This window comes from Conger conger, chromosome 2 (assembly GCF_963514075.1).
Source record: "Conger conger chromosome 2, fConCon1.1, whole genome shotgun sequence".
NCBI classification, from domain to species: Eukaryota; Metazoa; Chordata; class Actinopteri; order Anguilliformes; family Congridae; genus Conger; species Conger conger.
In genome coordinates, this window is record NC_083761.1 from 48877773 (window position 1) to 48892736 (window position 14964).

The 14964-nt window shown below is 45.2% G+C and overlaps 1 protein-coding gene across 1 annotated transcript; it reads right to left on the minus strand.

The window, feature by feature from the left end:
* Window positions 1-1143: 1143 nt before the first annotated feature.
* ccdc40 (coiled-coil domain containing 40) lies at window positions 1144-13140 on the minus strand. The gene is made up of 17 exons (XM_061230443.1): window positions 13121-13140; window positions 11482-11593; window positions 11284-11367; window positions 10556-10775; window positions 9682-9839; window positions 9395-9517; window positions 9176-9297; window positions 7865-8108; window positions 7102-7284; window positions 6233-6478; window positions 5217-5430; window positions 4199-4368; window positions 3939-4030; window positions 3688-3808; window positions 2815-3003; window positions 1898-2056; window positions 1144-1395 (listed from the first exon to the last, which is right to left on the minus strand). Exons 1-17 carry the CDS (start codon window positions 13138-13140, stop codon window positions 1144-1146), a joined length of 2709 nt encoding a protein of 902 aa, XP_061086427.1.
* Between the last annotated feature and the right edge of the window lie 1824 nt (window positions 13141-14964).

The following is a 14964-nucleotide window of genomic DNA, read 5'->3' on the forward strand; positions in this document are numbered from 1 at the left end:
TCTGAACACACAATGCGTCAAACCTCTTTAGTGGATAGACTACAGCAGCAGAAGACCAATAAAAATAAAAATAAAAATCTAATAAATACCTAATAAATTGTTCAGTGTATATTGGGCTCCAGATAAATATGCACAAAAAATGCTGTAAACTAAAAAAAAAAGTTAGTGACAAACTATGGGTTCCACAATTATTGGCACCCCTGGTTTAATACTTTGTGCAAACACCCCTGGCAAAGATGACAGGAATGAGATTTTTTCGGATAATTTGTAATAACAACACATTTTGACCATTCCACTATGCAGAACTTTAATTGATTATTGATATCTTAGGGATACCCTCCTCTTCAGTTCAGACCACATGTTCTTCATGGGATTTAAGTCTGGAGACTGAGATGGCCATTGCAGAACATGGAGTCATTGTTCTGCTGGACAATCTACCTAAGACAAAGACTCAGCTTTCTAGCAGAGACAACCTGATTTTCCGCCAAGATTTCCTGGAACGTTGTTGAATTAATTGCGCCATTCATCTTAAATAGTGCCCCTGGACCACTGGCAGCAAAACATCTCCAAAACAACAATGATTCATACAAGGTGCTTCTCCTTGTATGCATTCCATTTTGCCGCCACACATGTCCAAACTTTCCATTTTGGTCTCATTTTGGTCTGCAATTCTTAAACTGCAATCCTTGGGTTACTTATAGCCTCCCTCACAAGTTTCATTTCCATCTGTGGGGATAACATGCATTTGCATCATCTCCCATTTATAGACTGGGATAAGTTAAACTGTATTGCTAATTTAATTTAGATTTTATTCACAATAATTGTTTGGGATGCCAATAATTTTGGCCCCTTCAGTTTTCAGAAAAAATGGGAGTACTAAAAAATGGTGAAACATGAGAGTAAATGTATTGAAATAAAAGTATATGGTTCTCCCATATGTTTGAACATAAAATGTAGATAATTATCCATGTTGTTTATTTATTATATGCAGCCATAATTCTGGAGCTCATTGTAAACGCCAGACCTGTTCACAGTCCCAACTCTGAGATCCATCTTCGTAGTCCAAACCACTGCCCTGCAACTGTAAGTTATTGTGTACAGCTGAACGTACAACTCTCCGGGTCCCAGTCGAAACGGGGCCACTCATGCCGTCTCCTGTTGGTTCTCGAGGCGGTTGGCGAGGGTGAGGGAGAGGTGGCGCAGCGCCCCCTCGTGGTGGGGGGACTCCTGGCACACGCGGTGCAGGATGGTGCTGACGGTGTGCAGACGCTCCTCCAGACGCTGTTTGGCAGGCTCCAGAGCAGACTCGCTGACACTGATGAAGGTGTATCGCCCCTCTCGCACCACCTGCAGCTGCTTGGCCCGGGCCTGCAGGGCTATCAGCCTGGTCAGGTTCTGTGACACGGAGACCAGAAAGAGGCGCAGATTCACACATCGAGGCGAGAGATAATTAGAAAGAATGAGAGAGAGGTCATGCAATTAGTACTCATAACACATTGAAGGTAATCGAGGGAGTTGATTTGTCTCCAAATTGTCTCTCCCACATCGAGACTGTATGTCAGTGTGTTTGTGCTACGTCTCCAACCCTGGTCTGGAGAGCTGCCGGGTCTACTGGTTTTTGTTGTTACTCTGCACTTCATGAATCGATTAGAGAAGTTGATTACACAGTGAACTCACCGCACCTGGTTACCTGTGTCTCAACAAGGTGCTGATTTTAAGGTGAAAACAAACAGCAGCAGACCCAATAGCTCTCCAGGACCAGGGTTGGAGACCACTGTTCGACATTGAACGGATGTGTCCGTGTGCGTCTCTCAGTGTAGGAATGAGACTCTCAGTAGGAATGAGATTGTGTCATTGTAGGGCATTGTAATGCTTTTTCGGCGAGCAGTGTACGGACCCTCTCTTTTGAATCCTGCAAACTGCGCAGATCAGCAGTCCTGACTGCGCTGGCACTCTGCAGCTCATCGAGGTGCTGCTGCTTCTCCCTCAGGCTGCTGCTCAGGGACTGCTGGGCCTCTTGCAGCTCTGCCACCACACCTTCCGACTCTTTTACTTGCTGGCAACACACACAACCACGAGGCATTCTAGCACATGCTCACATTCACCCAAAATTATACAATTTACAGTACTGGAAATGTGTGTGCAATTATCAACATCCAACCACCCATCCATTATCTAACCCACTTATTCCTGGTCAGGGTTGTGTTGCAAGCAGTGGGCAAGAGGCAGGAATACACCCCGGACTGGACTGCTAATCCATGACAAAGCATGACAAAGCACACTCACTCACGCAGTGATATCTATGGGAAATTTAGACACTCCAAATTAGCTGAACCTTCATGTCTCAGGACTGTGGGAAGAAACCAGAGTACCTGGAGATGGAGAACATACAGACTCCACACAGAAAGGCCCCAGCTGTGATAGTGCTATCCACTGCATCACTATGTCTCAAGAGGACACAAGCCCTGTTTGGCTCTCAGCCCTATTGAATATTAATAAGCAAATGGGTTGTGGAGCAACCAGACCTGGGTCGAATATGTAAATATTTTGGATTCAAATACATTTCTGTGCTCGACTGATCTTGTTTGGTGCATTTGATCCAACTAAGAGGAGCACAATGCAGGGTTTGCACTTTTTGAGAGCGTTTCAGAGGTTCCACTACACCAGGCAAGGTCAGGAAAGCGTAGAAAAGTATTTGAATCATAAACAATTACATATTTGACCCAGGTCTGGCCAAGACTGAGTGAGCGGGTTGTGGGGCAGTGGGAGTGTCAGTGGGTGTGGGTCAGGAGTGAGCTGAAGAGGCTATCCTACCTTCTGCGTGTCCTGAATCTTTCTGCGCAGGCCTTGCAGTACGCTGCGGAAGTCCGTGTGCGTGGGCTGCCTCCGGTCGGCTCGGGCCTGGGCCTTGGCCTGCGTCTCGATGGTCCCCCGCCGGGCCACCATGGCCTCCATCTCATTCAGCAGACGGCCCTGCTGCTTCATCAACTGGCCATACCGCACCTGCACGCATACGCAGGTAAACAAGCGCAACTGAATGTGTGTGTGTGTGTCACAGAGCTGGCTGTCGGCCCCACAGCTACATTTTGTTCAGTCTCGATTTGGTTGTGTAATTCGGGAATGGATACGTTAATTTATAAGTTAACTGGTTAAACCTTGGCAGCGCACAGTAGCCGGTATTGTGCTTTTATAAACCAGTTAGCCATTTAAGTTGCTGTAGCTACAAATGTTATGCTCTATAAGTTAACGATGAAGGCAGGCAGGCCAGCCCAGGGGAGTGCTCCCCACTGGGTATTTAGCAGCTGCCTACCAGTGTGGCAAAAATCTGTCACCGGAAAGAGAAAACACGCCCCTGCACGCCCCGCCACTGCATATACATATAGTTTCCTTTCTTTTACTTTTGTGTTTTTTCTTGGTAATATACAGTGCAGTCCGTAAGTACTTTGAAAGTTTGTGTTTGGTATTTAATAATTTCTACATTTCTTACATCCATATCGGGTGATCTGTGTAGAAATGAGAGCCCTTTTTATACATAGTTTATTCAGGGTGTCATAACATTTGGGACCAATGGCTTATGGTTTCTGACTTCATTTCAAATCTAATGTGCAAGAGTTCAGAGCCGAAACAACAGCAATTGTGTCACTGTCCAAATACGTCCGGACTGCACTGTATGTGCAGGAGACTGACCTCCATGCGGTGAATCTCAGCCTTCATGCTTCGTATGTCTCCCTGCCCAATCTCCGAGTCCACAGCCATCCGGGACTCCTTTGCCAACTGAGTCTTCTTCTCCCACAACATGATCTGCCTCCTGACAGACACGGGTGCGTATGAACACAAACATACACGCACACACATTTCTGCATACACACATGCATGGACACACACTTCAAACTGACACACAGCAGCGCCAGGATGTTGTTATAGTCGCAGTGACTCACTCTGTCTCCACCAGGAAGCTGAGCAGTCTCTCTTTCTCCTCCTGAATGTCCTCATGCTTCATCTGTATTTTGATGGATTCCCGTTCAGCCTCCTGCAGAACACACACAGACACACACATACATAAATGCAAGACACCCAGTAGGCATGTATCCTCCACACACTGAACCCAGACAGGGCCTCCTGAATCCGACAGTATAAGAGGGAACACGACTGAGAGTCCGCCGGACCACAGTACTACCGCATATGGTCTCAGGCTGACCTTGAGTCTTTGCAGGAAGTCGTTCTCCATCAAGGAGTTGCTCTGTTCCAGAGCCTCGTGCTGCTGGCTGTTCTTATTCACTAAATTGTTGAGCTTCACCAAGTCCAGCATCAAGTTCTTCATGTTCCTTTCCACCTCTGCCAGCTCTTGATTCTCCTGCTGGATCTCACCTGCGCGTAGCACACACAGAAGTTTGAGAAGAGCCACACAAACACAGGAATGCACACAGAAATACACACATGGGCCTGAACAAACCCAAAGACACACATGCTGAACAGTGGGTAGTCACACGCAAGTCCTCACAAGCTGGCATGCTGACAGACACCATGCGTGTGTAGCAACCAGACTTGGGTCAATCACGTGATTGGTTTGGATTCAAATACTTTTCTGTGCAATTGATCTTGCCTGGAGCAATTGAGCCAACCAAGAGGACCAGAAGGCATGTAGCCTAGTGGCTTAGGTACAGGACCAGTAAGGTTGGTGGTTCATTCTAGTGTAGCCATTCTAAGATCCATTCAGCTGTTGGGCCCTTGAGCAAGGCCCTTAACCACACATTGCTGAGACGGGATTGTCCACTGTGTAGTTTAATCAACTGTATGTCGCTTAGGATAAAAAGCCATCAGCTAAATAACTAATGTAATGTAAGGTGGGGCTTGTACTTTTTGAGAGTATTTCATAGGTTCCAATACACCGGACAAGTTCGGTAAAGTGTAGAAAAGTACTTGAATCCAAAACAGTAATGTAATTGTGACCCAGGTCTGGTGGCGCCATGCTACCCGCAGTGCTCAGTATGTGTGCGGTGTGGACCCATGCTACCCGCAGTGCTCAGTATGTGTGCGGTGTGGCCCCATGCTACCCGCAGTGCTCAGTATGGGTGCGGTGTGGCCCCATGCTACCCGCAGTGCTCAGTATGGGTGCGGTGTGGACCCATGCTACCCACAGTGCTCAGTATGTGTGCGGTGTGGCCCCATGCTACCCACAGTGCTCAGTATGGGTGCGGTGCGGAGTCGGTACGGACCTTCCCGTCGCAGCTTCTTCTGCTGCAGGATGGTGAGCTGCGTCTGCAGGGCGAGCACATCGCCTCCCTGGGCCTGCCGCTCCTGGTTCAGCCTCACCAGCTCCTCCTGCTGCCTCAGCCAGTGCTGCTGCTGCTCCTTCATCTCTGTGCCCACCTCCTCCAGCTCCTTGCTCAACTTGTTCATACGGATCTCCAGGACACTCAGGTCCTTGTGCTGTTCACACACACACACACACACACACACACACACACACACACACACAGACAGACACACACACACACACACACACACACACACACACACAGACACACACACAAACTATGAAATATGACATTACAGCAAAGGCATGCACAGCCACAGCTGTTGACCAAGGATGAGCGATCCCAAGAAAAATGGATTCAGCATGTCTCCTTTTATGCAGTCATCTGGATGACTGTTACAAGTTGGGCTACATAAAATATTAATTCCTCAGGAGACAGTGCTGTATGCCAACCTTTCTCTCATGGTTGCAGAAATGTATATTACAAATATTTTTGCTCCTAATGGAAGCCTAAGGTGTCAGCTGAGCACAGTTGATACTCAGAACTGATTCTCAGAGTGATAGCCAGCATGCAACATAAATATTTTGTAACATGAAACCACACAGCTTAGCAGAGTGTTGGACAGACCTGGGTCAATTACGTAATTGTTTTGGATTCAAATACTTTTGTGTGCTCAGTTGATCTTGTCTGATGCAACTGATCAATCCAAGAGAGCCAGAATGCGGGGGGGGGTTCACTTTTTGAGAGTATTTCACAGGTTCCAATAATAGAGGTATTTCCCCTATGAGATTTAGTTATACAATGCTTCTACACAATACACCAGACAAGCTCAGTAAAGTGTAGAAAAGCATTTGAATCCAAAACAATTGCCTAATTGACCCAGGTCTGGTGCTGGAAACAGAGATGTAGCTAACCCTGAGCTGACCGTGCCACCTGAGTTTAATTTAAGTCTAGACTACCATTGCACCGCTCACCCCAGTTTCAGCACGGATCTGCTCGATCTTCTTATTGCAGATGCTGATGGCGTCCTGCTTGCGCTCCATGACGGTCATCTGCCTCTTCATCTCGGCCTCGTTGTCGGACATCTGCTTGTGCTTCAGGTCTATCTGCTTCCCCAGCTCAGCCAGGACCCGCCTGAGTGACTCCAGGTGCAGGGTCACCTCCGTGCTCCCCAGCATCACCTGGGCCACCTCGTTCTCCAACTGTGACAGCTGCAGATCCTACACGGGGACACGCACAACGTTACCGACACTTTCAGAGTGCCGGGCTGCAGAACACATTCAGAACCACCAGGTGTTTTTGTCCCAATCCCTCAAGTGTTCATGCAGAACATTTTCTGTCTTTCTGCAAGCAGCTTTTGCATTACACTACATGACTTAGGTGATGATTTTATCCAAAATGACTTACAGTTCATTAGGTTAATCCCTTTAGAACTGAATTATGTTCCGGGGTGGGAAAAAGAAAACTATGCATTTTCCCCATCCCACATGCATCCGGAAATGAGATTCAATCAAAAAAACTTTATTACAAATCTTTAATGATTATTTGTCTGTACATTCTAGTGGAGGCTAGGTCCGAACATGTAAGATTAAATGTTTTTTTAATAGATTAATGCACTGAAAAATGTCACAAAGCATTTGAAAAAAGGGGCAAACAAGTGGTGTACACTGTAATGTGCGCAGGGTCTGAAAGGGCGTAATGTGGGGTTAAGCACATGTGGGGCTGGGCCCAAACAGCTATACCGGGGCTTGAACCACCAACCTTCCGGGTCCCAGTCATGCATCTTAGCCACGAGGCTACATGCTGCCTCGGGGACGCAGCCTGCCCTTTTGGAGACGCTCACCCTGTCGGTCCTGTGAGCGGCCATTTCCTCCATCAGCCTGCGGGAGTACTTGGCTCCCTGGTCGTGCGTCAGATGCTCGTGCATCTTCGTCATCGTCTTGTTCTCCAGCTCCTGGCGAACGGAGGCCTCCTTCTCCATCTCTTTCCTGAGTGTGTGGAGCTCACCCTGCCGTGCTGCGCAATCCTGCACAGAAAACAGCAGCAACAGCACACTGTCATTACACCGCAGTAACACTGCACTGCCAACAACAGTCTCAAAAAGTGTTTTAGCCTTGTAATGAGTCTTATTCTTTTTTCTTCTATCAAGTAGAAAAACTTAGCAACTTCTAAGTTACTCTTTGCTTGACAAGTGAACTTTTCTTAGCCCATTGGCAACTTAAAATGTCTTAGCTTATTGGCAATATTTTTGTCTTATTTAGCAAAAAAGTAATAGAATAAGTAGTCTAAATATAAGAGTAAAATACATGTTGAGACGTATTTGGTTATTTGGTTTTTGCACTGTGCTATTTAAAAATATTAAAATACTGGTTACACTAGTCCTGTGACACATAAGGCTCATTTGTACAATGTATCCTTTGGAATTTCAGAGGCATCAGCCTTATCACTAGTACTTAGTTCACTCATTGATAAATGTTCACTCATCGATAAATGTTCACTCAGTGATAAATGTTCACTCATTGATAAATGTTCACTCATTGATAAATGGAAAGGTGGCCCAAGACCCATACGACGTGTGTCACAGTCACACAGGGACGCGTCCTCACCCCGGTCACGCGGCCCAGCATCTGCTCGCTCTCTTGCAGCATGCGCGTGTAGGTGCTGTACTGGGTCTGCAGCACCTCCTGCTTGGTCTGGCTCTGCGCCATCAGCTTGCGTGATGTCTCGCAGTCCAGCTGGGAGCGGTTCAGCAGCATGGTTAGCCGCTCGTTGCGCTCCTCTTCGCCTGCGATCGACTTCTTGAAGCAATCGATCTCTGTGTCCAGCGTCCGCACCTGGTTTCGCACCGTGCTGTACGGGGGGGATACAGCCAGGCCGTGGACAGAATAGAGACTTTCTTGTATTTTCAAATCCTCATATAATGTTGTGAAAAGAGATTATGTATGCAGCGTCAAACAGAGTGCACACCTTTCAATGTGTGCTTATTGACCTGTGAATTCTGCTGGTATGTACAGCAGTGTCCAGTAAAGTGACACAATTATGTGTTGTACAGTGTTATGCAACACAGTGGAGGGCAATGGAGATGAATGGAGGGCAGTAGAGTAGAGTAGTATGGAAGGCAGTAGAGTGATATAGAGGACAGTAGACTGGTACAGAGGGCAGTAGAGTGGTAGAGGGCTGTAGAGTGATATAGAGGGCAGTAGAGTAGTATAGAGGGCAGTCGAGTAGTACAGAGGGCAGTAGAGTGGTACAGAGGGCAGTACAGTGGTGGGGGGCAGTAGAGTGATATGGGGGGCAGTAGAGTGGTACAGAGGGCAGTAGAGTAGTACAGAGGGCAGTAGAGTGGTACAGAGGGCAGTAGAGTCATATGGGGGGCAGTAGAGTGGTACAGAGGGCAGTAGAGTAGTACAGAGGGCAGTAGAGTGGTACAGAGGACAGTAGAGTGATATGGGGGGCAGTAGAGTGGTACAGACGGCAGTAGAGTAGCATGGGGGGCAGTAGAGTGGTACAGAGGGCAGTAGAGTAGTAGAGAGGGCAGTAAAGTGGTACAGAGGGCAGTAGAGTGATATGGGGGGGCAGTAGAGTGGTACAGAGGGCATTAGAGTGGTACAGAGGGCAGTAGAATGGTATGAGGGGCAGTAGAGTAATACAGAGGGCAGTAGAGTGGTACAGAGGGCAGTAGAGTGGTATGGGGGGCAGTAGAGTAGTATGGGGGGCAGTACAGTGGTACAGAGGGCAGTAGAGTGATATGGGGGACAGTAGAGTGGTACAGAGGGCAGTAGAGTAGTATGGGGGGCAGTAGAGTGGTACAGAGGGCAGTAGAGTGGTGGGGGGCAGTAGAGTCGTATGGGGGGCAGTACAGTGGTACAGAGAGCAGTAGAGTAGTATGGGGGGCAGTAGAGTGGTGGGGGTCTCACCTCAGCGCCTCCTGCATGGCAGCGTACGCCTCATCGCGGCGGCGCATTCCGAACAGACTGCTGTTCCAGTGCTGCAGGAGCTGCTTCTGCTCCACTAACACCGAGTCCATCTCCATCTGAGCCTGGCGCAAACAGCAGCGAGAGATTACCCTCTACCCACATTCATATCCTGTATGTGCTTCTACAGCTCGAGTGATCCTCACACTGACTGAGGCCTACCTCTGCGAGGGCCTCCTTGGCCACCTGGCTCTCTGCAGATTGCTCATCGGTCTGAGCTTTGTAGAGCCCGATCTGCTCCGTCAGTCTCTCCACTTGTTTGGTCAAACGCTCCACGTACAGGTCCTGAAAGGGTCACGAGGTACAGGACACATATTCAGACTCTTTACCTGCCTTCGGAGAAAGGGCAGAGCGGATGCCGACACCTCACGCACTCACTCCACCTCCATCTTATATTGGATTACATTACAGGCATACGGTCGACCAAACGCTGCGCTGCGCTACGCTACCTGCGCGTTCTTCTCCTCCGCCGCCCGAGCCTTCTCAGTTTGGGCCTTGCTGGAGGCGTTCTTCACAACACTGATGTCAGACTGTAGGTCCCTGTTCACTCCTTGCATGTAGAAGAGACGCAGCACCAGGTTGTCGACCTCAGTCTGCAGCTGGGTCTCTGCGGGCACAGACAGGAAGAGCAACATGGATGAGGCCAGAGATGTAATTATCTTCTGACTAATATCCACCACAGGATTATATGATTACATTTCAGTGGATGTCTGCGATATTTTTATTAAGATTTGCAAAGACCACCGAGAACTACTGGTATGAAAACCAAAGAATGAAAAGGAAGGAAGATTTTTATTTGGTTTCATCATTGGCCATTTGTATGCGCATAGTCCTAGAAAGTTGTCTCACTTAATCCATATTCTAAAATAAGGACCAATCCATGTTTCTCAATTCACAGTTTTTGCTTTAAAGTTACAATATGTAAGATTTTGGTGTTGAAACATTGTTACAAGACAATTGTAAATCCCTTCCGATCCCTTCCGATGAACAGGCTCACTGACATTGACTCACTCTCTGCCTGTTTTTATAGTCCTTAAATTCAAGTTTCAAAATATCCAGTTAACGGGCCGGCATGCTTTACCAAAACATTGTATAGCTGTACAATAATTCAAGCTCATCGGTTGAAAAATGGTTCTAATTGCCTCAGCCAATGGTGTTTCAACATCAGTGCGTTCACAGAGAAGGGGTGGGATAAACAGTGTTGTGATTTAAGCGTGTTTGTTGCTGCAATTCCTCTCTTGACTGTTAGAAGATCGAAATTACCTATTGCACCTTTAAGTTTGTCTGTTAGCTTAAATCCCCAGTTCCGCACCAGTCCCTTACCGCACGTTCTCTGCTGCCTGGTCTGGTTGACGGTAGCTTGGTACTGGCTGCGTACAGCCTCTAGCTGCTCCTGAGCCTGATGCCGCTGGGCGGCCATCTGCACATCGGCGTCATGCTGGTTGTCCAGGTTAGTCTGCAGCCTGGCCAGCTCATGTTGCACAGAGTACACCTCCACACCCAGCTCCTCACGCGACTTTCCCTCAGCTCGCTCCATGACCCGCTGTGAAAGCAAAAAAGCTCAAGAGCTAACCTCGGGAGAAATCCATTAAGGTACATCATGAGTAAATACCTTCAACAGTGTGAGAGCAGTCACTCTGATCAATTATTAGAAAGCCGTAAGCTTTGAAATGAATAGAATCCATAGAATCAATTCTGCGTGATCGGTGGGTGGGTTTTAATTGGCTAGTGGTTCTTTGGGTACTACTGTATTTGACCCTTCCATATTTACGTCAGACATCCTCAGGCTTTCAAGAGGTTTAATCCAGTGAACCATTTGGTGGGTGACTCTCCAAGGAAGTTAGTTAGGTTTAACAGTTAACATTAAACAAGGGTTAGCTGTTAAACCTGCTGGATTTGGAAATTGTTGTTCTACATAGGCTAGCTTCTCACTTCCCCTGAGAAGGCATGTTCAAAAAATATATTTAAAAAAAAAATGTATAAAACGTAAAAATGACTCTGAAAGACTTTGGAATCCGTAAAAGTGAGCAGACGAAAGATATATTACGAACATTCTCACGCATATCTGTGTTGACATCCTCCAGCTGTTTTTCCAGGTGGCTCTTAAGGACTGACTGGAACCTTCTCATCAGAGGCTACAGTAAAGATGGAAAAGGGCTGTCAAACAGGTGTGTACAGGAGACAACCAAAAAAGGTGATTGAAAAGATCTTGCGCATTGCTCAGTGGGAAACTGAGTTTTGTTACTGACATGGTCCGGGTCCAGCACGAGCAATTCATCCTCCATTTCCTCCTCGGCCCCAACAGCCTCAGCCGGGATGGACATCTGCAGCGAGTCCTGAGGAGGCAGAGCCTCCTCTGAGCTAGAGTAAAAAGTAGCACACATTCAATCATTACACTCCTGATGAGATACAGATTTATTATATAAACTACATTTTGTTTGGTAAATACCCTTTAAATTAGTCATACCATGATTAACCCAGAACCATTAATACTGAATTGGTCTGAATCTGAACCTCCCTGGAGCTATGTGTGGTAAAATACTTATCGGCATTTTTGATGAATGTAGCCCCCTAGCAGGATGATTATAGTAATTACTGAACATATAGGCTAGATATTGTGATCGAACAAGAGCAACAAATTGCAAAGAACAGCAAATTCATTATTTTACATAGCTAACTAAAAGCCAATAGGTAGCTACATTACTACTTGCTAGACACCCTTTAAAACAAATTTAAAAAGCTTGCAAACTTAGCGACAAACTTACTTACAAATTGCTTAACCCTTTGTTATGTGACTGTTTTTCTCTTATTTCTCAGCATCATAATGGTTTCCTTGACTGTCTGGTCCTTATGTTGACAAACACGAATTTACATCCATATCAGGTGATCTAAGAAGGAACTACATCTCTTTTTGTACATAGTCCCCCCATTTTAGGGGACCAAAAATAATCGGACAGATGGCTTTTCAGCTGTTTTCGATTTATTTGGTGTATTCAAGCGCTTGCTTAGTGCAGGTAAGAATGCTTTGACTATCTAGTCTCGATACTATGCTTTTGATTGCCTTTGGAGTCTGTTATTGGTGTTTGTCAACATGAGGAACCAATTATACCAATGAAAGTCAAGGAAACCATTATGAGTCTGAGAAACAGACAGACATAGGACAATAGTGCTCTTGTTCTTCATAATGATGCTCCAAACCATTTATTTTGGTACGCCTATTGTTTGGCCTATGCATTGTACCACATAATAGCTTCCTTGGCTTTGGCACTGCTCTGGTCCTCATGTTAACAAACGTCAATCACTGACTCCAAAAGGCAATCAAAAGCCTAGAATCAAGACTAGAAATGACTAGATACTGAAAATGATGTTATACCTGCACTAAGGAAGCAACTGAATACACCCGACAAATCAGAAACAGCTGAGAAACCAAGTGTCCAATTACTTTTGATCCTCTAAAATGGGGAGACGATGTATGTAATTCCAGCACAGATCATACCACATGGATGTAAATACCCCCAAATTAAAGGTGACAGTCTTTAACCCCATATTCATAGTTTCATTTCAAATCCAATGTGCCAGCAGCAGAAATTGTACCACTGTCTAAGTACTCACGGAATGCACTGTATGTGATTAGAACTTTCGAACATTTGAATGCGAACACTGACTTAGAATTTTCCAAAAAACATTGGAAAAGCTGTTCATAGAAACTTCCAGGCTGTATTACACAGTTTAGTTACACATCTAGTTCTAGTACAACTTTCGCAGCAGCTCCTTAATAACATAAATCAAATGACGAGAGTTACATACTGTTCTTTATCTTAGATCCCGTGATAGGCGATTCAACAATGTTTCGCAATTAAAATATGAACGAAAACCCAATTCCATTACCTGCTGTGTTCTTCGGCCATGTTCGTGTTGCTAGGCAACGATGCAAACTGTAGACATGAGAGTGCAGTGGTTTCAGAATCCTGGAAAATAATGATATCAATAATTGTTGAATTCCAAAGTACTATAACCTAGCTAACAATAGATCCTTTACAGTGCAATAGCTGGACAGCTAATCGTTATGGTCAACTTCGAACGGTGTTTGTGCCCTCCATACATCCAGGTTGCTACGAAGGCAGTGTGCAGTGCAAAGCGTGCATGGATACGACGTTCACATTACGCACGCAAACAATGACGTCAGAAGTTGAAGCACACGGTTTGCCAGCAACAATATTGGGGGTTTACGAGGTTTACTTACTACTTAGCCGTGTAATTATCTGCCGTTATGCTGTAGTAATATTTTACTAATGTTTATGCGCGTGTTCTTGTGTATCATTCTTGGAGAGAGGTTCTATATAAAACAGAATACGGATTCATGATATACAGTCCCCTCAAAAACTATTGGAACAGCAAAGCCAATTCCTTTGTATTTACAATATAGTGAATACATTTGAGGTTGAGATAAAAACATGGACAAGAGTTCAGAATTTCACCTTTTATTTCCTGGTATTTACAACTAGATGTATTAAACTACTTACATAGCACCTTTGGTATCAGAGCACCCACTTTTTATTCTTTCTCCAGACTTTGGTAGAGGTTAATCTTCGTCTCATCAGTTACTAAAACATTGTTCCGGAACTTTTGTAGCTCATCTCTGTACTGCTTTACAAATTGTAATCACGCCTTCTGAGTGGTTTGCATCTTGTGGTATAGCCTCTATATTGCTGCTCTCTAAGCCTTTTCGGACGGTTGATTGAGACACCTTCACCCCTGCCCTTGTTTGTGATGTTTTTGGGTTTTTCCTCACAGCTCGCACAATGTTTCATGTCAATCACACAGTCCAATACTTTTGCTCACCTAACAACTGGGTGGTCTGATACAAAATGTGATATGTTCCAAGTTGTATAACAAATCAAGATAAAAATGGCAGGAAATGAAAGCTTTTTGGATCTGTCATCTCATGTCCGTCTTTTGACCTCAAACTCAATCATCTTCAGTGTATAGCAAAAACAAAGTAATTGACCTTGCTGCTCCAATTTTGGAGGGGACTGCAGTACAGCTAATGCAATTGTAATATTTATTATATTTAATATAATAGCTGTGGCAATTGGAACCAATTTTCAACCAGTGAGCTTGAATTATTGTACAGCTGTATAATGTTCGGGTACAGAGTGTTGGTGCATCAACTGTATATTTTGAAACCCGAACTTAAGGATTATAAATACAGGCAGAGGGTGAGTCAACCTGTCAATGAGCCTTCGTCAATGATAGGAAGGGATTGTAACAATATTTTAACACAAAAATCATACCTACTGTACCTTTAATGTTTCCAAAAGAAGAAAGCGAGTCTCCTAGAGACATCTGATTTCCCCGGCTGGGAAACAAAGTAGCCAAGTCGGTTTACATGGCATACATTCTCCTGTAAAACGGATTGTCAAAAGCTTTAGACTACCTATTTTAAACCGAACAAAATTTCAATCCAAATAGGAAAATTTATTCTGATTGAGTGGTTACATGAGGCATTTATATTCTGATCAGCCAGTTAATCCGATCAAACTTGGAATAAATGGCTCCATGTAAACGAATAGTCTCAGAATCTTTGATGCCCTCTCCAAGTTCAACTTTTTTAAAGGAGAAGCTTCAGATAATATGGAGCCAGTAGTGCCTTGAAAAAGCAGAAGCTATTTTCTTTGAAATTAAACAAACATTATTAAAAAAAATATTAACTAATGTAGCCAACTAAAAAA

Excerpts from the sequence above, each read along its gene's own strand:
- ccdc40 (XM_061230443.1), bottom strand. The coding sequence starts at position 13,140 with ATGGCCGAAGAACACAGCAG. Across the intron at positions 11,594-13,120 it reads ATGGCCGAAGAACACAGCAG|CTCAGAGGAGGCTCTGCCTC; the intron begins GTAATGGAATTG and ends TTTTTACTCTAG. Across the intron at positions 4,031-4,198 it reads ACTTCCTGCAAAGACTCAAG|GAGGCTGAACGGGAATCCAT; the intron begins GTCAGCCTGAGA and ends TGTGTTCTGCAG.